The sequence below is a fragment of the Sebastes fasciatus genome, chromosome 1 (genome assembly GCF_043250625.1).
Source record: "Sebastes fasciatus isolate fSebFas1 chromosome 1, fSebFas1.pri, whole genome shotgun sequence".
Classification (NCBI taxonomy): domain Eukaryota; kingdom Metazoa; phylum Chordata; class Actinopteri; order Perciformes; family Sebastidae; genus Sebastes; species Sebastes fasciatus.
In genome coordinates, this window is record NC_133795.1 from 30,220,490 (window position 1) to 30,244,278 (window position 23,789).

Below are 23,789 nucleotides of genomic sequence, written 5' to 3' on the forward strand. Positions count from 1 at the left end.
AGTATTATTTAAAAACTTAACAAAAATAAATACTCAGTATTTTATAAGCTGATCATGTGCTTTGTATGTATTCATTGTTTGTCCTCATTATAATGTAATCATATTATTTCTGTATATTAATCTTGTCTCTAGGTGGAGGCTTCAAATAAGCCCAGTGTTTGTTTTTTTTGCCTCTTCCTGCAGTGTATTTTATATATATATTAGTAATGTTTGTGTAGTTTTAATTTGTGCAAAATAAACAAATAAAATATATGTAAAATCGTATTTGTAAAGTAAGTAGTTGTCAAATGAATGTAATGGAGTACAAAATACTAATAAGTATGCAGTAAATAGTGATGAGATAAAATGTAGGATGGCTGTGTGCTTACTTCAGTGCCTGAATGGATGCATTTTCTTATCCAAAACCTGCCAGATAAATTTCATATATCCACACTACTAATCCTCTGATACCAGTGATTCTAATCATCAATAAAGTACAATAGCTATAGTATATTTTTATTCTACTCACATTTTCTCTACAATATTTGACATTGTAGTAATACCACGACCCTGACTGTTACAGCAGTCCAGATAAACATTATTTTCACAAAATGACATCTTCCTCCACACTAATGTTTTTTTTTTTTTTTTTAAACGTGCATGGTTGTGACAGTGTGTGTGATTAGTGATGTGTATTAAAAACAATGACACGACACAAACTATGCTTGCATTAGATTTTATTATGACTCAGCTAAAACAAATTAAATGTTAATAAAAAAAATGTTTTGTAAAAGAAAGGTAGCTCAAACTTGTGTTGTACCGTACAAAGGCTGGCAACATATCAGAGATGACAACAGACAAACATAGTAAAATACTTATTGGCATATTTTGGCAATGTCTAGTCTATTGTCTGACAGAAACTTGTGATGTGGATGATTCATATGATTTGGTTCACTTTGGAAGCTGTGTTTCGTTTTGTGCAAAGTAAGAAAGTGACCTCACCATTTCTAAATGCCCTTTTCTCGATCGAGTTGTATGATCATTTCACAAACAGATAATCTTCCTTCCTCACTGATGCAGTGATAATGACAACAGTTCCAATCTGTGAGCCAGATAGACAATATATTCAAAATCAAGCTGCTTCACAGTTTCCATCATTGCGAAATATATGACACTTAAATCAGGTGAACTGCACTATAAATACTCCTTTTCTCGTACAACAACCCAGCTGGTATTGGAAACCTTAAGATATACGTTAAACGTTGGCTGTTACATGGTTAATTCTTTTTAAATAAGACATAAAAAAGTATATACTCTTTGTAAACGCACTTAACGTAAAGTATAAAATAATCCAGGATGCCATTTCTGTTCGTATTATTCCATTTGGTTATTTATCTGTCGTAACAAAATATATAGCAATTAAAATCTGACAACAATGATATGCTGGAAGAAAAAAAAAAAGCAATCACAACAGCGTCAAAAGGAAATAACATCCTCGGATAGAGATGGACATTTTCCTGTCATGCAATCTAATACAAAGCCCCATCAAATTCTACTTTATGAAGCTTATGACACTTGATTTGTGTTTTAAAAAGCATCCAACAGTGTAAACATTATTGATGAACACAGGTTGTAGAGTTGCTTTATTAGTCTATAGTATGTTAAAAGATGATTCAATTATTTAGTCCACCTCCTGTATGATCCGACCTTAGAGACAAGTTGCACAAATCTCTACTAAATTCAAAAGGCTAACTTTTATAAATGATATTTTGACAACAGTTGGGGTTAATTTCTGATCATTTCTGAAATGTATAAGCCAACACAACATTGTATGGCGGAACACCCCTTCACCTCATTAAGTCTCCTTGTGTACCTGGTTACATAAACAGAAAAGAAAGCTATCATGCACACATCTTCATTTGAATATAATAATCTACGATAGGGACATTAGTTAAGACTCTTTACAGCATTAAGACCTTGTAGTGTATCTTATTATAAAATTATACACTAATCAAGTCACAGAGTCTGTGAAACCAAGAGCTGTTGGTCGTTTGATTTGACATGACAACTGAGAAAGATCTTTACGCATTACAATAGAAAATAGGTTCTTCGGCTCTACAAAATCTTTCAAATTTTATTGTGTCTTTAGTTTATACAAGAACGGATTGATGGATTACCGCAAAGAAGTATAAAAAGAATGTGATTTCCCAGATCTGATTGGCTGATTCACGGGAACCAACCATATTTCACTACCATGATATTTTTCCCTCTCCTTGTACGCCAGCCAGCGTTCTGCCACCTGGCTGTTGTGGCCCCACAGACTCTCTATCGGTTGGTTTAATGGTCGTTGAAGCCTGGCATGGGGAAGGGCCTGGCGAAAGCTTCGACGCGGTGGCGCAGGTTGGCGATGCGAGCCACGGTCTCTGGGTCCTGAAGAAGGAAGTTCTTGAAGTCCTGGAGCTTTCCTAAAAAAGAGAAGAGAGAAGGGAAAGGCTCAGCTTCCCCTTATTGCCATTTTGCTTCCTTTGTTTTATCACCACTGGGCTTTTGTGTTAAAAATCATGTTTCAGTATCCAACAATTTAACATAACACACCGCATAGTGCACTTTTGTTGCCTTTCTAACAACTACATAGTTTTAAAAATAAGAGGCACATGTTCTATATTGTAATCTGTCACGTCTCTCACAGTCGGCTTACCGGTGTTTTTCTTGACGTCCAAGGCGATCTTGAAGCCCTCATCCATGAACTCTACAACTTGCACAAAGTCAGCTTCTTTGAACTGTCTGGATGTCAGGGCTGGAGCACCTGGGATGGAGGACAACACACAAAATTTGCAGCTTGAAAAACAAAGTAATGACTGGGAATCACTAGGGGTGTAAGAAAATATCGATACACAAGTATTGCGATATTATGTGTAGTGATACTGTATTGATCCTCAAAAACACTGTGCAGATTTTTAATTAACCTCTTAAAAATCCACCGTCGGGCCCGGCCGCAATTATGTCTTTTGGAGGTTGAACCGGGGTCAGTTTTAAAGCTAGAGTGAATGTCCTGGCAGCATATGAAACTAAAAACCCACAGGAATCAGATGGTACCAACCGTGTCATACTAGCTCGTCGTGAAGGAAGGAATTAACACTTCAAAACCTGCGCAAAATTTTGGCGAGGAAAAACTGGCATAGCCATTTTCACAGGGCTCCCTTGACCTCTGACTTCAAGATATGTGAATGAAAATGGGTTCTATGGGTACCCACGAGTCTCCCCTTTACAGACATGCCCACTTTATGATAATCACATGCAGTTTTTGGGCAAAAAAAATGCATGTAGTACAAATGTGTTATTTTCACCTGTTCTAAAATGGTGTATTTCTGGTGTGAAAGTTTCCCTTAAATTAGAATTAAGCCGTGTTTACAGTATCGCAATAAATTTAATCGTTACCCCTGTATCATGATACGTAGCGTATTGCCAGATTCTTGCCAATACGCAGCCCTACGAATCACTTCCTTTTGCTTTTACAGGTTCAAATGTCTCTAATTAATTTTCCTGCTTTTTATTCTATTTGGGAAACACATGGTCTTTGGGGAAAGACACAGAACCCTGGAGCTTATTGAAAGACTCCGGATATGTCAAATCAACATTGATGCTGATGGCTGATGAGTTTTGAAAGTGCGGTCCAAATCTCAATAAAATACACAAATGAGAAGGTAATATGTGCAGTAGGTTGTACTGTAGGTGACGTTTCTCGCCTTAAGACAATGCTAAAAATGTGGCAGTGTCGATGTGAAGCTCTTCCTGGAAGATGATTAAAAACCCAAACATACTTAATTAATCATGATCTGCTCAGTGCTTGTGGCTTAATTGGTGGCTGACTAATTTCCATATGCTGAACTACATTTTGGAAAAGTGAGTGAAACAGATTAACTGAAGAGGAGACTAAGTGCAAAGTAAATTTGTTTAAAAAAAACAAAACTCTCCTTGTAGTTACATATGGAACACAAATTGCTGAATAGCTGACTGACCACCATATGACAAAGTTACAGGTATTCTAAGATTTGGAACTTTTTGAATATACAAATAGGCACAATTTTCCCCATGTGGTTTCTGATAATATCCTTATTAAGTATGACAAGACGTTGTCTGAGTCAAGCTAAATGTAGCAGTGTAATGTGAAGCAGTTCCTTACCTAGCCTGAGGCCACCAGGAGTCAGGGCGCTCTTGTCCCCGGGGCAGGTGTTCTTATTGGCTGTGATTGACGCGAGCTCCAGCACCCTCTCGGCCCGAGCCCCGTCAATGCCCTTGGGCCGCAGGTCAACCAGGACCAGGTGGTTGTCGGTCCCGTCTGAAATATTCAGCATTCTTAGTAAAAAAAACTTTTGAAGAGGAGGTAAGTCCGAGGCTTTGTAGACACGAACTTAAGCCCTTGATCAGACCACCTCAACTTTATTTTAACAGCAGTAGGTTATGAAACTGAATGTAGTTAATGATGAAGCCAGATTACTGTTGGGTAGGGCGTTGTCAGGGCTTCCAATGCTTCACATCTTTCATGCATTTGTCTGCATATCTGCTTTGTATTCACCTGAGCACTGTATTATGTTAGAGGTATACAGTATATACAGTAGAGCTGCACGATTATGGTCAAAATGATAATCACGATTATTCATTTATTTTAAGGACAAAATATTTTTTATTGCACATTTAAATAAACAGTGCACTGCGGCATGACAGCTCCCCAAAAGTGAAACCAAAACATCTCGATCGCCCCCTGGTGGCTGGCTGCTCATTTAGGAAGTGCTTTATTTAATATGCAGTGGAGTTTTCTTTGAGCGGAGCACGCATTTTAAATGTCAGCATTGTGGTCGGTCGTTTTCATTTAATTGTTGGAAGCCGAAATTTTGACCGCGATTAATATTTGATTAATTGTGCAGCCCTAATATACAGTATGTAGATAAGTTTTACTTCATTCTGAGACAATGAGCCAAAGATGACTGCTTTGTGCTCAATGAGCGTTCTGTGATGATGACAAACGTACTATTAAAACTAAATAGGAAACAATGTCACTCATCCCGATAGTAAAATTGACTGCCATCATGATTAAGTGAAAAGTACTTCATGCAACTTAAGCAGGAAATTCACTCACAGGATATATTATACAGTTCATACTATGCTCATTTGTATTTTTTTCCATATGTATATGCTTAGTATAAGCACCAAATAAACATTCAGTTGCCAGTTTATTAGGTACATCTAGCTAGTAATGCGGTCTTATACAACATTTCTGAGGTTGCAGTTCATGGCGCTGTACTGTATCATACACAGAAATGTTTCTATTACTTTTGTCCACCTTTTCATATCAGTGAGAGTAGGATGCATCCTACACAAACTACATCCTGCAAAATGATCACAGAGTTAAATCAACACCTCTCTGAAATAGTTTCAACAAAAACGGAACATTATAACCTTCATGAAGGAAGGATTTATTGCAGGACTGTTGTATTAGACTGTGTTAGCTTTAGCTACGTGTAACTTATAAACTGGCAAGTAAGTGTATATCATAACTACAAATTTTCCTTTAGCTGTTAATATAACAAACGTTCTTGCGTAAGTACACACTCTTTTACAAGATTGCTATTGACTGTAACAGTATAGACACTCTTTTTCCCGTTTTCTTTCCCACAAACATCTACAAAGGGATTGAAAAAAGGGAGCATGCACACAATGCAGTGTAAGCACAGGACAAGTCTGTATTTTTTAGGGTATCAATTGAAAGCTATACATCAAAAAAGAGCTGAGGCCAGCGAATTAAATGCAGTACAAGATTCAAGCATTCGCTCACAACCAGAAAGTGACCACTTTCATCTGGTTTTATTTCCTTGACTGGCAGGACAGCTACACTGACATTTAGCCCATTTACAAAGCATGAATTTAAATGCCTTTCAGTTTTTTTTTTGTTGTGTAATTTGCATTTTGTGACAGGACATTTCTCTTTATTGACTGTATTTTTCTATGTTTCTTTCTGCTGTTTGCTGAGCCTTTGTTTCCCTGGGAATTACAAACTAGAATACTTAAATAAGTTAGATTACCTGATACCAGGGTGTAGCCTTTGCTGAGAAGAGCTGCAGCCATAGACTTGGCGTTCCTTAGTACCTGGTCGATATACTCCTTGAACATGGGAGTCTGTGCCTGGACACAAAAATAACAAAAGGGTTGAGCTTCATAGAAGTACGGAAATTAGAGTTAGCTTTTTTCAGTTAGGGGTCAAGAAATGATTCACGAGATATCAAGAAAACTATTTCTACTATATAAATATATGTTGATACAAGTGAGAAACATAATCTTTCCTTCCTCTTTAAAGGGACTGTTTGTAAGAATCAGAAATTGCTTGCTAACAGCGACACCTGTGGCCGTTAAGTCAATGAAAGTCAGCGTCCTGTTGCTCGCACTTGTGCTCGCTCTACATAGACATGAACGAGCATTGCTCAAAACAGTGAGGCGACACACGTCAGCTAAAACCACAATATCACTCTATATTTCAGCTGCTTGGCAGTAATGTTAGCTGACCAGACGAAGGTCTCTCCATGAATCACTGCTGATCCTAGTGTTGGCTTTTCCTGCCTCAGCCTCCCGACCGCGGCCGGAGGGAGACACCGGAGCTTTGGTGGGAGACGATAACGTTTCTCGCTGCAGAGCCCCGTCACTTCACAAGACACGGGAAACCTCTGTTGGTCTGGAGGAGCTGCAGCAGTTATTTCTGCACAAACGTCCACTGAACATTTACTAGATATTCTCAGAGCTAAACTAACTCTTCTGCAGTGTGGAGTGTGCGCGCATGCACGTGAGTGTGGAGTGAAAGAGCGAGAACGAGTGCGGTGTGTGATTGAAGGCAAGCAGGCAGGCAGAGGAGCAGAGTACAGCAGAGACTCCGGCCCTGGAGACCAAAGCTACGGTCTCCCCCGCGACCGCGGCCAACACTGTTTTGCAAGGCGGGCTTCACTAGATATAACTTTGCGGTTTTGGTGCTTGCGTGTAGTTTGTGTTGGAGTCTTGTCTGAACAGTGTAACCACACGCGAGCGCGCATGGGACACCGACCCGCAATGATTTATACGTGTAAGAAGATACAAACAGTCCCTTTAATTGGTTAAATTTCAATAGCTGTCTAGCACAAAAGAAGGAGCAGATGCCCACGGTAGCTTAGGGGAACAACTTCCTGAGTCAAGTTGCACCAAAGCATCTCACTGATAAAATTTAGTTTCACTGTCAAATGTGATTCACCAGTCATCAACTTCTTATTAGGGAACAGCAGACCAAGGTAATAAAGTGTTAAATCAATACCAATAAAGTTAGTTACTTTTGTATTAGTGTGTTGTGCTGACCTGTCTGAGTGCCACAGCCACAGCAGCGATGGCGTGGTTATGAGGTCCACCCTGCAGGGAGGGGAACACGGAGAAATTGATCTTGTCCTCGAGGTCGTACATGATCTCCTTCCCCTTCTTGTCCACTGAGCGAACACCCTTACGGTAGAAGATGAGGCCAGCCCTGGACAGAACAGAAAGCGTTATTACCATTGTATTTTTCTCTAAAACCCAACAAGGTTTCATCCTTGGGAATTTGATTTGTCCCAATCCGTGGCAAATTAGCTGTCTGATTAGAAAGGTATCACAACATCACAAGTAAGGGATAATGTACATCAAGGTGGTCATTGTTGTGAAATAAAACCCGACAGAGCGATGCAAGTTGGGTTGCCGCATCGCCCTGAAGGGGTTTATTTCACAACAATAATTTGCTAGCCGCACATTATCCTGCTTAGACGGCTACTTTCTTAAGCAATCAATAATTTGTCACAAAAATGGGCCTCCAGAGTCCGACAACAGAACTGCGTCCATAGCAACTGTCTGTTTTACACAGCAGCGGCCTGCTTTAAAGAAATAACAGACCGTAGAACGCCGTGATTGACCAATCAGAATCAAGTATTCAACAAAGCTGTGTAATAAAATACTATGACTGTTATTAATAAAAATAACCAAGAATATCCATGATGCTCAGTGCAGCAGTTCTAAAGGGATTCTACTGAGATGTCTCTTGTATGTACCTGGCTCCACGGAGGGATTTGTGTGTGGTAGAGGTGACCAGGTCAGCATGATCAAAGGGAGATGGGATGGATTTGGCAGCCACCAGGCCACTGATGTGGGCCATGTCAGCTAGCAGGTAGGCCTTAATGTCGGTACACAGCTGAGGGTGGAAAAGGTGGAAAAGAGGGAACACACACAAAATTAGGATTCAAATTTATACCATGGAGCAGGACATTTTAAATCATATTTTAATTTTAATTTGTAACTTTTTTTGGTCCGGCGAGTCACTTTAATGGCCCATTAACTGCAACGATTAACGTCTTTTGTCCCCTTGTGGCTGGGTTGTACAGCTCTGGATCGCCAGCTACGTGATTGGCCATCGCAGCTCGACGTCGGGATGCGATTCTCTAAAAGTTGATTTTGTTTCTTCTTTTCCGCTGCTGCGTTTTTTTTCCACGGCCCATGCAGCAGCAACCCAAATACACCACCACCCACATTCAAAATTGATAGAAAAACCTATGTTTTCACTGCATCGCCTGATCTTGTGTGAATGCAGCCTTAGCTTGTTATGAACATGTCAGTGTTTGGCCATGAAAGCCTTCAGTATAGCCTTTTCAGTAAGTTCAGTATTTTTAAATGTGGGGGACTACGTACAAAAAGGGGAGTCCTACACTTTTAACCCAATTTATATGTGAACAAACTCACACCCCGACTAAACTGTAAGTCAGCACTTCAGCCTCAGTCACTGTTTTAATTTCAGATATAGAGTCCTGGAGCACAGAGCAAAAATGTGAACTGTCCAAATATTTATGAACTGCACTGTATTTGCATATATTATTTCTGATATATAGAGTGCTACCAGAAACAACTATAGTTACTATAAAACTAAACTACATACTTAAACTTGCATCAATCTGTGTCATCAGTGACCCAACCGTGCAGTGTATTTTATTTGACTGTGCTCTGTACATGTTGAAATGTGAGATAAAACAAATGTGAGATATAATCTCTTGGTGCTAATACATTTACATTTTACCCTCACGGTTAAGATTTGATGATAACTCTCTACATCTGTAAGCAGCACCTATCTTCTCAGAGGGCAGATATTTCAAATCGGAGCTGGGTGTTATTACACTCTTTGTCAGTCTTCAGAGGCCCCGAAATATTACAGCGTAATTCAATAAATCCTCGCTGTCTCTTGCCAGCATTTATTGAAAAAGGCACAAACAATAAATAGCTTGCTAACATGCAAATGACTCGCTGGCGAATGATCAGAGCAGTAAACAATCTTTTTAGTGCTCCAATTAATATTCATTATCATGACAATCTCCCTTCCTCTGATATCTTAACTGGATCAGCACATGTTTATTAGATTAAAAGGCAGGATATATGGCAGGGTTACTGGAGGGGGTAAAGAACACAAGAGGGTGATGTGCGGTAGCTGATGAACGCCGATAGTGAAACAAATTTCAGATGGAAAAAAAGAAGCCTGCTCCAATCTAGGTAACACAACACTGAAAATCTGGAGAGGAGCCCGGCCCGGCAGATTCTGCCATAAAACAGTGAACAGTTCCACAGAGACATGCCAGGGGGAAAATATGGCCCCACTTCAGACCTAGTGGCAAAGTAGTTATGGTGCTTAATAAAAACACAGCTCCGTAATGGTGGGACACTCCATCTGATGGTACTAGCTAAAGTGGGGCTCTGCAACAACAAAAGGGAAGCAGTCATGGAGTGAATGAAGTGAATCAGCGGGTGGGTATAACAAAACAGATAAAGGGGCCTCTTGTGCACTGCCATAGAGAGCAGTGAAGTGTGCAGTTAAAAGTTGCTGCTGTGAGTCAGTGCGAGTGTCCACGTCCAGTTCGGATGAGTAGGCAGGAGAAAGCAGCTGTGCTGTTGAGTGTGAAAGACCCTAAACACTGGTTTGCGTTTGGATATGTGGAAGTTTGAAAGTGAATGCTCCGTATTTAGAGCAGACAGGTCTCAACCATAGACTGTATATAAGAAGTGGACGTAGTCACCGTGACGTTGCCCATTGGTTTGTGGACTAACGATTTGAAGCCTTGAATTCGGCATTTTGGCCGTCGCCATCTTGGTTATTTGCAACTAGAAGTGACACGAGAGGGTGGAGCTAAGTACAACTTAATGCTGAATAAGACATTTATATGTGACTAAGACGAAATCCCGGAAAACATCCAGACCGAACAACGCCGTGGTAGCGACCTGTCAATCACAAGGTAGCCACGCCCTAAAGCATCCCCTGCTTTATGGTCTATTTGACTCTGAATGGGACCATAATTTACTAAATGAACATCATGCTGTATTGAAGAAGACTTGAAAATAGCGATTGAGACCATAAACTCATGTTTACAATGTTTACTGAGGTAATAAATCAAGTGAGAAGTAGGGTCATTTTCTCATTGACTTCTATATATACACAATCAGATCTTTTTGCAACCAGAGGAGTCGCCCCCTGCTGGCTATTAGAGAGAATGCAAGTTTAAGGCACTTCAGCATTGGCTTCACTCCTCTGAATCTAAGGTTGCCCACTGTTCTCTACTGTGGGACAGAATTTAGTGAAGATATGGTTGGGAGTGATCCTGGCTAGGTCTGACCTATCAGTAAGAGGAGCAGGTGTGTGCGACAGTTCAGTGGTGGAAAAGGTTGACTGAGTTTTAAATAAGGGGACAAAGCTGGTCTGACCTTCATAATGCAGAACGAGAAAACAGGTAGCAGACGAGGATGAGGCAGAGCAAAACACACACTCACACACACGCACGCACACACACACACAAAAGCTGGGTGAGTTTTGAATACAGAGATGGTTCTCCATGCACCTTCTTGATGCGGGTGTAGTCAATGAGGCGGGCATAGGCGCTGGTGCCAGCGATGATGAGCTTGGGCCTGAACAGCTTGGCCGTCATGTCCAGCTGGTCGTAGTCTATGAGTCCTGTTGCAATCTGCAGAGAAGTGAAGAGGGGGACAGATTGAGGAGAGGAAAAAGAGGCAGAGAGAGGGAGGAAATGAGAATATTAGAGGGAGAGTAAGGGTCAGGAGGAAAGAAAAAAAAGGACATGAGAGGATGAAAAAAAGTTAAAATATCTTGGGGATCAAGAGCAAACATATCAACACGGAAAAGACATTTTTTTTTTTTTCATTTGAAGCAGTTGCATTTGAAGTACTTTGGCTACCTTAAAAGGGGAAGGAATTTGTCAAAGGGAGACATTTCAACCTATCATATCAACGGAGAAGATGGAGCAATTGCAGTAATGCACCCCTACTTATCCTAATTCAACAGGGATCCACTCAACTGGTGCGATGAGGCTGAACAGATCAGAGGTTGGTTTGGAGACTTTATCAGCTCTTTTCATTTAAATAAGCAATTTGAGATATATATTAGACAGTCCATTGTTCAGGGGACGTCCGTCTGAGTCACATGAAATGGGAGTCAGACTTGAACAGTCAAATGACCAGTGTGTCTTGTGTCTGAACCTCCAGTTTCACCCCTCTACTCCTCCTCCAAGCGTCAGAGACGATACAGGCGAGAGAAAGAGAGCGGGATGGAGCAGAAAAACAAAGTGGGAGACAGAAAGGATGGAGAATAAAGGAGACACAGACAAGAAAAAGAAGAGAGAAGAGGAGGAGGGAAAGCTTTATTTAGACAACCTGATAATCTCCCATCTCCAGAGCACATCTATGGATGCCCCCTCACTCCATCAAGCTGCTCATTGTGAAGACAGAGCCAGTGGTGCTGGCCAGCCTGTCGATTTCCCATTATCTCTCTCGCAGAGGGGTCCTGCCTGCCCATACATCAGCAGGTCTGGACACGCAGGCTCTCATGGCCATCCATCAGCCGCTACCAACACCGCCACACAACTATGACCCCAGGAATATAATACTATACACTAATATACGATGCGCCCACATCTATGGGAGCCTGGTTGTACAGATTTCAATGCTGAATGTTTTACGTATTATATTAAACTAACAGGACTGTAAGGTTTGCATTGTGAGTGAAGAGGCCATATATCAGCCAAACAGCTGCGTTTATGGCCCTCTGTCGTCAAGGACCTGTCAGCAAGAGCTTGTTAGTTTGAAGTTTCTTGAGTTAGACACTGAATCCCTACCCACACTGCCTTGTGTCGTCCCTGTGGGGTCACAAAAGCAAACACGATTTGCCAAAAAGGGGATCACAGCTTTTCTCCTACATTTTCTTTTACATTCCCTTCTTCTCGGTTTATTTAAATCTATATCCTGTTATTAAATTGTTTCTCAAAGAGAGACCAAGACAAAAATATTCAGCATAAAATGTTGATATTTGTGTTTATTTAAGATTTGTAATTTGTTGTTCTTTCTTCTTGTCTGGATTGTTTTTCATGTATTTATTTGTTTTTAGTAGATTGTTGTTTTCTGACTGGTTAGTTTTTCTGCCCCTTTTGTATGCTTCTTGTTGTCATTTATGTTTGTTGAGAGGGGATCTGTCACACTTCTTATATTTTTTCATTATCTGGATTTTATGAAGTCTTATGTTTGTGCAAATAAAATAAATAAAAAAATAAAATAAAAACACCTTACACACAACACACTGTACGACATTCACAAACATTTACAAAAGTCTTAGTGTGGTTTGTCTATGAATACCAGCACAATGTCTTACTGACTGAGGGCAGAAACTGACAAAGTAGCAGTGATGATCAACAGTACTACTGAAAGATGGTAGACCTTGTACAGAATGCTGCAGCAGCACAAGCAATGCTTTGCACTGGCAAGTATTGGACATCTGAGAAGCCTGTAGCCTCCGAAACATGGGCACTTCTGACCAACAGTACTGGTTCATGTGGTGGTCAGTTCATAAGTCAGTCATAGAGAGCAACGGACTTTGAGAATCTTGTTGGTAATCATCTTAACAATAAAGGATTGAATTGTAGAAATTTAGAAAACTCATCTGACCTTGAAAAACGTAATAATATATGAACACACTATACATTAAGCAGTTTTAAATATTATTGAACCTGTACTGTATCTGCCTCACAGCTTTGATAATACTGTTGTCTTATTCCCATTTATTTTACTGGTGATACTGTTTACTGTTATTCAAGACAGTCCACAACATGTTAGTTGATATCAGTAGTAGGAGTCGCCACTTACGTTTAGCTTGTAAGGCATGGACTCAAAATAGATCGAGGTTGCGGAGATCCTCTTCACATCGGACATGTAGCCATGGGTCAGACTGGGGGGACAGAGAGGAACATGTAAACAGACGGAAAGAAAAACACTCAGTTACATTACCTTGAAAACAACTTGATTTTTTTTAGGTGCAAATGGCAAACTAGTGTTGACCAACAAAGAAACAAGGGCCGCTTAGAAAAGTGTGAGGGTAAGAGAAGATAAGTGGTAGGGTGAAGGTGATGAATAAAAACAAAGCAGCAATGACTACTCACTGTCCTCCGTCGGGCAGGTCCAGGCCCATGATGCGGTCATGGGGGTTGAGCACGGCGGTGTAGACAGCAAAGTTAGCTGGGGAGCCGGAGTACGGCTGCACGTTGACACCCCACAGAGCTGGGTCCAGGTCGAAAGCCTCCAGGGCTCGTTTCTGACACAGCAGCTCAATTTGGTCGACCACTTCTGCTCCACCATAGTATCTGAGGGTGGGGATGGAAAAAAAAGATAACCTCAGGCCATTTAATAACTGATGCATCACTCCTACAAATAACTGTTGGATTAAGCTTTAAAAGGTCCAGTGTGTAGGATTTTGGGAATCTATTTGCAGATATAAAATATAATATTCATAACTATTTTTTCATTAGTGTATAATCATCTGAAACTAAGAATTGTTGTGCAATAAATGATTTTTTTGGCCACTTGGGGGCAGCAGAAACAAGTTATGAACACAACATTGACCTTTTTAAGGTGATATGGCAAACTTGTTAGCAAATAGTTGCTTATTTACACATTCAGTGTATACAAGCAATATTATCATTCATTTGGAGTCGTGATTTTGGCCACCTGGCGAACGCAAGTCCAATATTCACTCTATTTCAGATCTCTTTTTGGTCTTTACAAACTCTTGGGGGAAATATTTGGCTATTTGGCTGCTAAATACTCCAATATGTTCACCAGCTAGTCACTAACCTAGTTTGTCTGCTGTTTGGTGCTGAGCAGGTAGTATAGAGTGGTTTTTTTTTTTATTTCACTGGAAACACCTGCTTGCTGCGGCTGAAAACTACACTAGTCGTGAAAAAAAACAGTAAAGTTGCATAAATCACAATTTCATTTCATGCACGTCTTATTGAAAACATATACGCATGTTAAATACTTTATAAATGAGACTAAATAAATGCAGAAATACAAATTTAGGCAGAGTTAACAGGCTCTCGTTTTTTTTCCTGTCATCAGCGAAATAAACTAAATGTACGCTAGCCTTTCATATTAGATTAAATGTTATAAATAGACTACAATTATCAGAACAATATGAACATTCAGGCTTCCTCAAGTGGCTCAAACATGTACTGCAGATGTAAATGTTAAAAGACTATGGACGAAATTCTGACCCTAATAAAATCTCTTGTGGGTCCTGACCCAGTCTTTGGGAATGATTGTTCTAGACCGATGTTAAACCAAAGCTACCACAGCAGATCTGGGACAACTCAGGTAAAAATGCTCATCAAACCTTTTCAGTTACAGATGAAGTAGCAACAGATGGCTACTGTACCAAACACTCATTCAATGAAATCATCCTTTTGTTTCATTACATTTAAGTGCAAACAGCAGATGAGTAGGATGTGGGGGGGGGGGGGGGGGGGGGGGGGGGGGGGGGGAGGTTTATGGTAGGCTTGTATTCCAGGAATCAAAGGCATCAAATGAGAAGCATTTCAAAACAGGTCAGCTCTCTGTTTGCTGCTGATAAATGTAAATTATCTGAGGGAAATAATAGAAAATAGGAAAACTGGAAATAGAGAACCTGCAACTATCAGCCTGGGCAACGAATTTTCCAATGTATCCCCTCAGGAATCTTCTTTGGCGAAGCAGAGGCTGTGGATTATTTGCGGTGTGGTTGGCATGCACTATTATCGGGCAAGCTAGGGAACACAGTAGAAATAAGTGTATGTCTATGTGTGTTTATGTGTCTGTAACAAATATCCTAAAGCACAGAATATCAACAGTGTTAATAAGCTGGGGTGTGGCTGAGTAAACACACACTCACCTTCTCCCTGGGTAGCCTTCGGAGTATTTGTTGTTCAGACAGGAGCCCAGAGCTTCCAGAGCTGCTTGACTGCAGAAATTCTGTGGTGAGAACACACACAAGCAAACGCACACTCAGATCAATGGCAAGACTGGACGGAAGGGACAAGGACGGCAAATTAAAGTCTGTTAAGTGATAGCGAGAAATCCCCCTCCAGCTAAAGGCAATCATTACAGTATTGAACCTCTGGACTTCCATAGACTAACACTCTGCACTTCACAATGCTTATCGCCTCGCAGCTGGAGGATACAAGATAATGTAATAAACTTTTCTGCACAGGCTGAGAACATTGGTATGGCCTTTTTTAATCATTTAGCAATGCATTTTCCAATTAAAACACATTTTACTGAGTATGGTTTGCTGCAAAAGGTTTTTCCTACATTAGAGCTAGACCAATGTTAATTCATATTTTCCTAAAATATTTTGTTATGTCATAATTTAAGCAAAAATACCAAACATGCCGTTGCTCTAGCTTCTCAAATGTGAGGCTTTTCGGTTTCTCTTGGGCTATAGGAATTTGTCACAGAATTCTGACATTTTAAGGACCAAATGATTAATCAAGAAAATAATTGGTAGATTGATCGATGATGAAGCTGACTGTTACAACTTCCTGTTTATCTTGTAATTATCATTTCCCACCTACAGCTTCTACCCCTCTGATGACACCTCTTTGAACTTCTTCTCCTGAGATTTCCTCCAGTTCTTTTTTTGAGGAGTAAAGTGTTGCTGTTGGTTGAAAACTTTAATTGAACAAGTATGTTGTTCATGCTGGAGATGCAGGAGGGCTGTTCAACCTCTCTCCAAATGTTCCTGCCACCAGAGATCCACGCGTCATTTCTCTCCTCTTCGCTGCTCTCCCTAAGGTTATTACACAAACATTTACAGTAAGGCACATTACACAGAATATTAAGGGAAAGCATAAAACATCATTTTGAAGTAAGCCTACTGTAGGCAGCTATATTATGTGAAAAAAAAATACTTTCAATTATGCTTAAAAACCATGTTAAATTAACATTAATCTCTATAAACTGTAGTAGTATAAACATGTAGGCAACGGGACAAGATTTTTGTCATCGGAAGTGTTCTGGTTTCCTTTTGTTGTCCGAGTAGTATTGACCAATCATGTTCAAGCAGGCTTGGTTGAATACAGGTAAACAGTCCCACTGGCTATTGTCTGACGATGATTTAGCATTTTTATTGGTTTAAAGTTAGCTTGTAAACTACTTTTTAATTGTTGTAAGCTACTTGTGAAATAATCCGGTCAATCCTGACTCTCAACTTCAACTCCAGTCTTGCATCTCAAGTAGCTAATTGGACTGTAAACAATGAGCAGCACACAAAAAAGGAAGTGTTGCCGCGGATATCCACTGGCTACACCTGAAACCCCCAAAGATATAGCCCCTTGTGCCCCCCGAGGCTTATCCGTCGTCAGACTGGAAGCCGCAAAAAATTGTTATTAGGATATCCCTATTTGCTTGAGACCTTGTAAAGCAGATTGAAACACTGTCCATGACACTGAACTAGACAAATAAACTTGGAGTACCTGTTAGATGTACTTCACAAATGCAACCCTGACTCTGTACGGACTATGGATACCTCCTTCGGTGTGGCCTCCTGACACACCACTCTTACTGTATATTATCACACTGGCTAGTAATAAAGTCTGACACAAAACACACACAAACAAACAGTACAGTCTAGTCTCCACACACTCTCCCCCGTTGAGGTGTGTGTGTGTGTGTGGGTGTACGTTGTGTGTGTGGTTATGCTAATGCTTCACCTAGAAGCCAAGAGGAGATCAAGGGAGATAACAGCTCCAGTAAAAGCTCTCCGCTGCGTCCGTCTGTCATGCTGACAACTCTGCATATATTACAAAAGGAAATGCATTTGTTTCCCAGTGTCTTGAAGTGTGTGTGTGTGTGTGTGTGTGTGTGTGTGTGGACACGTGTGGTAAAATGTATGTCTTTTCATTCAAGGAATGCCTGCCTGAGCCGTTACTGTGATGTGGCTCGCAGAGTGAGGTGGGGAGGAGGCAGAATGAAGATATCAGCTTTATCTCACACTAGAGCGGTCAGGCTTTGTGAAGAGAGGGGGCCGACATACTCCACTGAAAAACTACTGTGGCGAAGAAGAAACAGGAGGAGAGAGAAAGAACAATACAAGATAAAACCTTTACTCTTTTGAATAGTAAAATTTTTCATTTTCACACCATCCAGCCTTGGAATGAAAACAAAGAATAACCCAAATGTTTCTGTAACAGCTGAGCAGTTCTTGCTTACAGAAAGTATCCTGTGAGCACTTTCACTATTAAAGAAGCTACGTTTGTCAGAGTTCATGATAACTGTTCTATGGTTTGTATGTTTGAGCCGGAAGGTCACAGTTTCTCTGCTCTAGCAAGCCACTGAAAACAGCAAATTTACTGCTATAATATATTAAAACATACAACAGCAGAATGATTGTGAAAAATAATTAAAGAATTAATTTACACTTGCAGTGTATGAATTTAAAATGCAATACCCATATAATTTGTTGTACTGGATATGCTGTGCGTACTGTATTTATCTAGAGTATGAGCCCTGATAAACCACTGATAAAGGCTTTTCTGTCAATGCTACCAGCAGTAATATGGAGGGGGAAAAAAGATACAACCAGAATAGATATCCATGAAGCTAGCAATTCTATTCATTCATCCATTTTGCCAAAACATTAATCAGAGGTGATGAGGCGTTCTCAGCTATCTGCACTGCCAACATACGGGGGAGGTGCTGCCAGCTCTAACACACATTGAGTAAGTGTTTACATTGACTGTCTTTCTTTAAAAATGAGTCAACTCAATCAGTACAGGATGGTAGGGGATGGGTCTTTATATTCTACTAAAGGCTGACTCAATGAAAAATCTTTTACTTTGTAATTCAAAGTATCTGCCAGCTGCATGTCAATTCCGTGCCAACATTTTTAAGGCATCGTTGGCTGACTAATCAAGAGGTTAAAATAAATGTCTATACCATCCTCCCTTCTCTGTTAACTATTCAGTTAAGTAGAATGTACTTAAAAGGTAAAAAACACTTCATCAAGCGAGATGTCTTACCTCAGATGCAATGAGCTCCAAGCCGCGGCACTGCCTGTCCTTCTCCTTTAGCAGCAGATCCCACATCTCGGGGTCGTCCTGAGCCAGGCTTTCCTGGCCTGTCCATGGACGATCTTCATCCACCGTACGGGTAGCGGCGTGGGAGTGCTGGCCACGTACACAGAGGCGAACTGGGGCTCGCTGGCACAGTGGCTGTGAGCAGAAGAGAAGTAGCAGGTTTGGGGGGTATGATGAGAGAGAGAGAGAGAAAGAGCGAGAGAGAGAGAGAAAAGGAACAAATAAAAGTATGTTTTATACAGATATAACAGTTATGGTGAACACCTTTTAATACTGTATCATTGCACTAAAATGGGTCTCATGAGGACTGACATAAGTTGCCACGTTTTTTTTCATTCTGCAGATTTTACTATTCAACCAAAATCTTACTGCACAGCAAATTACCATGGCTTTAATAACAGTATGGTAAAAGAGTAGGACTACACTATGTATTGCAGCTGCAAGGTTTCTGGCATCATCAGGAACATTTAGCAAGATGAGAAAAACATTTTAAATGTTCTTGTCATGTTCTGAAATTGGCACCTGCCACAGGGTAAATTGTTGGCAGCAGCGCGTAACACCGTCAAACCATCAACCGGTTTGGCAGACAAGGAAACGCTAGGGATGGGAATAGAGAACCGGTTCCCGTTAAAAACGGGTTCTTACTTGTCCACTAAATTTTTTTCCCTGATAAAGCTTCACTGTGAACAACAAACCTGTGTTGAAATCAGCAGGAGGAGAGTTAGTAACGTTACATGTTAGAAGGCGGTGGGCAGCACATTCCTGCTTGGCTAAATAATGGAGCTATTAATGTTAAAGGAGGTGCCATTGAGTTATTATGAGGCGTTCAAACGCTGCTCAGGAAAAATGACTATTGGGGGAAGGTGAATTACAACGGTATCATGATGTGTTCAAATGTAATCTCGTAAAATTACGTTATTGTCGAGAAACTTTAATAAATCCAGTTGTTTGAAGGAGATGTTTTCATAGCAATATAAAATAGATAGGAAGTTAAACAGGTCATAATTCCCTAACACTAGCTCTAAGCAGCTTGCCAAGATTTTTTTAATCAAAGCAAATATTTAAATAATCAGAATCATTTGAATTGTGTGTTTTTATGTAAACAACCACTAGACAGTAGATGACAATAACAAAGTACAGTACAGTACTGTGAACAGTACCCTCTCTGCCCCGAAAAATAGGGGCTCCCCTGGAAGCTACGATGTAATTCAAACACTGTAATTTACCATGTATATAATGTTTATTGTGTAAAATATATTGGAACATTGAATAACATCAGATCTAAAATGTTATTCCTTCATTAAGCGCAGATATTTCAAAAGTGGCAGATATAATTTCTGAGTGGCAGACAAAAAAAAACTTGCCTGCCACAGTGACAGGCAGTGAAAAAAGTTAATGTCAGACCCTGGTGGATGTGTAGAGGGGGAAAAAAAGAATAACAACATGCATTTTGGAATAATATTATCTAAGAAGATTAAACTAGTTGTGGCTCCACCCGCAAAGAGTGACCAGAACGTAATGAAGAGACGTTACACAGAGCATTATTTTTCTACATAATGTATTTCATCTAGGGCTGTCAATCAATAAAATATTTATTTGCGATGATTCACATGATTGTCCATAGTTAATCACGATTAATTGCAAATTAATCACACAATTTCTATCTGTTTAAAATGTACTTTAAAAGGAGTAAAGTATTTAATACTCTTATCAACATGGGAGTGGACAAATATGCTTACTTTATCTATATATTTATATATTAAATGTATGTATATATATATTATTGGAAATCAATTAACACAAAACAATGACAAATATTGTCCAGAAACCCTCACAGCTACTGCATTTGGCATAAACGAATATGCTCAAATCATAACATGGTAAACTCAAGTCTAACAGGCAACAACAGCTGTCAGTGTGTCAGTGTGCTGACTTGACTATGACTTGCCCAAAACTGCATGTAATTATCATTAAGTGGGCATGTCTGTAAAGGGGAGACTCGTGGGTACTCATAGAACCCATTTTCATTCACATATCTTGAGGTCAGAGGTCAAGGTACCCCTTTGAAAATGACCATGCCAGTTTTTCTCACCAAAATTTAACGCAAGTTTGGAGTGTTATTTAGCCTTCTTTGCGACAAGCCAATGGATTCCTTAGGTTTTCTACTTTCATATGATAGCAGTACAATACTTTAGCTTTAAAACTGAGCCCGCTACAACCTCCGAAAGATCGAATTGCATCAATGCGTTAACTTTGACAGCCATAATTTGATCATTTTACATATTTGAGGTAACACCCCGATTTGTCCAATATAAATAAGGAGACATTTCAAGTCCCCTCTTCTGTTCCTCACACACTCCAATATGTAGCCTGGTATAATTAGAAACTGGCGTGTTTGCATGATATCAATAATCAGCATGGTTGTTCAATTATGCTTCTATCAGCACTTCTACAAACTGAGGGACTGACTTTTACAGCCTCAGTGTACCGAAGGAGGCATATAGAGAACAGATTCAGCACTTCCTGCTTATCTAATCTGGACTGGGGCTGGCGAGTTCTCCTGCTGCTGCAGTGCCTGATCATGGGAGTGTGCAGAGTCCATACAATTTTCACTGTCTCTGTTTCTTTTTTAAAGTTAAGCATGAATCCTATACTGGCTTCAACCCTGTCTCTTCTATACACTATGCCTGATGGATTAAACACTACATTTCTGGTTTGGTGTTGCATACAGTAGATTCTTTGCATAGATAATATAAAACCTTTGTAAGCACCAAACGACTAAACCCCAATCAACAGGGAGTACACTGTGCGGGAGAACACTCAGAAAATGAAAAAAAATAAAATAAATCCACGACAGGTTGATTGCATTTAGAACAAATTGGCTCTCTCACATCATTTAATCAACAATATGATGATGACTGTGAGTGGAGATAAATCCCCCCACTGCCAACCTATAGTTATCATCTGTACAGGTGTGCTGCTGGGGTGTGAGGGACAACCTCCCTTTAATAGCGCCATTAAAAAGCAATTAACACAATGCTCAGGACTGGTTGAAGACAACCATATAAAAAAAAAAAAAAAAATGCGATTTACGCTTATTCCATGTGGTGTAAATTTGTTTTGGGTAATTAATCTTTTGTAGCGGCCTTACTGCACTGTAAATCTAGCAAAGACACCAAATATGTAGTTTTTCCACATGTTTTAAAGACAAAAAATTAAGCATGTTAATGTTGGGCAGACTGGGCATGACAGCAGCGCGTGGCGGCTGCCTCGCTTAACTGCTGCCTCGCTTAACTGCTGTATGTTTCACGGTTGTGGTGTCCAAACTGGCAGCGATTTCTGCTCCTGCGCTGCTGCTGCCAGCCCTTTCTTTCTACAGAGTTTTCCTTTTGTAATAGCGATTTCACTTCATTATAAATGTCATTTATATTTATTTTAGACAGAAAAAGGTTAAGAAGCTCATTTGTAAATAATAGTAATAATCCACAGTTCAAACCTGGTACTTTATTCATGCATGGAGCCGTGCAAGTCACTGCATTTTCTACAACACTGTCCTGTAAATATTTCAGAATAAAAGCCTCGTGTTAACAAATGAAGGAATTCTGTCCACAGAAAAAAGCGCTTGAGGGCTTTTATTTTGAAACGGAAGCAGGAAGTGTTGAGTTAAAAATAAATCATAGTAACATAGTAACTGTAGTAATGTTGCTGGTATGATGATGCTATTTTTGCCGTGAACCGTGCGCGGCACGCAGAAAAAATAGGCGGGACCTTGAACCTCTAGAAGAGACGCAGCTGAGACACTGCCGAGCCACACCTGAACCGCGCTGCTCACGCGGGCAGTGTGGCTGCTCTAATCTGTTAACATGGGCGCCGAAATAAAAAAAAAACAGGTTCCGCAGCCGTCACACGCTGCTCACGTTCCCAGTGTGGCCTGGGCCTTAGTCTCATAATTCAACATCCTTTGTAAAAAAAAACAGTTATAAGAGCATTTTATCCTCAGGAACAGCTTGCAGATAGTTTATCTACTCCATCGCTGTTAGGCCCATCCTCTCTACTCCGCCTCTTCATCTGCTCCCCGGGGTGGCAGAGGGGGCAGCGGTGACACACCAGGGGAGGCAACTTGCACACTAATGGCCGCTTTCTAACAGTCTCTGCTCTGGCCTTCTGTCACCGGTGGCAGTGTCGATGGTGGAGAAGGGGAGAAGGCCCCCCCTCTGGGTTCTGGAAGAGATGAGGGCCTGGGGAGACAGGTCGAGCTGCCTCTGAGGACAAGTTTCTTGCTGAGAAATCACACGGGTCATTAAATCTTGACGGGAACTGTCCTTCGCTGTCTGCGCTTCTGCTGGGGCACACCAAGGCCAGGGAAAGCAGTGGCAGAAAAACCCAACGCAAGCCAACGCTGCCATGGTTATAGCGCTACTGACGACTGCAAAACAGACAAGGGTGCCTCACCCTCCTCCACCTCCTCCTCATCGCCTTCATCTTCATCCCTGCTTTCCTTTTCCCACCCTCGTCCTGTCACCCTAAGCTGCTAAGCACGCTCAGCCAAGTAGCACTCATGTGGCGTTTTTATTAGTTCGACTTGTCATCGATATCACTTCCATGGCCTCCAAACGGGACAGCACTGGGCTTAAACAAACAACACACAGGTCAGTCCCTGCGGTCTGCCTCTCTGCTTTCCTGCCTCATTTCCCAGCCCTGATCTTTACGGGAGATTAATTAATAAACACAAGATAAACAGATCCAAGAAAAGTGAGAGCCAAGATACAAGCACCAAATATGTCACAGTGGGACTATTTTTAGGCGACAGATGATGCTGTCGTTTGAAGGTGAACTTGATGAAAACTGTGCTGTGAGAAAAGGGGCGGGATAGGCCACATCAACGTGGATGCCGAGCACGAGATAATGGCAGAGTCACAGATGCACTGCATCTGCCTGACAATGATAAAGGTAATTGTTGGCAGTTTACCTTTCCTGTCAAACATCTGTGCCCAAAGACCAATGGCAGAGAAGAAGAAAAGGAAAGAAAGGAAATCATTTCATTAATCCTAGTTCTGTATTATTTTTGCCCATTTCCTGAAGCAGCTCCTGAGGCGAGTCAATTTTACAGATGACTGCTGTCCATCAGTGGCTGTACCAAACAACAATCAGCCAGGTAACAGAAGCAAAACAGAAGGGACTAGAGAGGAGAAACAGTGAAGGAAAAAAAAGAAATATGTAAGGTTGGGGAGAAGAAGTGTCAACAGGGCAGCAGCATCCGTCAGTGTGACACGTAGTTGCCTCTTTCCCTGTCACTGACTAATAGCAGGGCTGTCCGTTACAAATTGCCCTGTGATTCAGTCTAGATAACAC

At 40.7% G+C, this 23,789-nt stretch overlaps 1 protein-coding gene across 1 annotated transcript in view; it reads right to left on the bottom strand.

The window, feature by feature from the left end:
• Positions 1-699: 699 nt before the first annotated feature.
• Positions 700-23,789, bottom strand: part of shmt2 (serine hydroxymethyltransferase 2 (mitochondrial)) — a 30,805-nt gene continuing 7,715 nt past the window's right edge. Inside the window, exons 2-12 of the mRNA XM_074642407.1 lie at positions 18,381-18,572; positions 15,254-15,333; positions 13,491-13,691; positions 13,198-13,279; positions 10,887-11,009; positions 8,067-8,206; positions 7,351-7,513; positions 6,060-6,159; positions 4,163-4,318; positions 2,678-2,785; positions 700-2,444 (exon numbers count right to left, since the gene is read on the bottom strand). Coding sequence (XP_074498508.1) covers positions 2,317-2,444; positions 2,678-2,785; positions 4,163-4,318; positions 6,060-6,159; positions 7,351-7,513; positions 8,067-8,206; positions 10,887-11,009; positions 13,198-13,279; positions 13,491-13,691; positions 15,254-15,333; positions 18,381-18,572 — 1,473 coding nt within the window. The 3' untranslated portion in view covers positions 700-2,316. The remainder of the gene's footprint in view (positions 2,445-2,677; positions 2,786-4,162; positions 4,319-6,059; positions 6,160-7,350; positions 7,514-8,066; positions 8,207-10,886; positions 11,010-13,197; positions 13,280-13,490; positions 13,692-15,253; positions 15,334-18,380; positions 18,573-23,789) is intronic.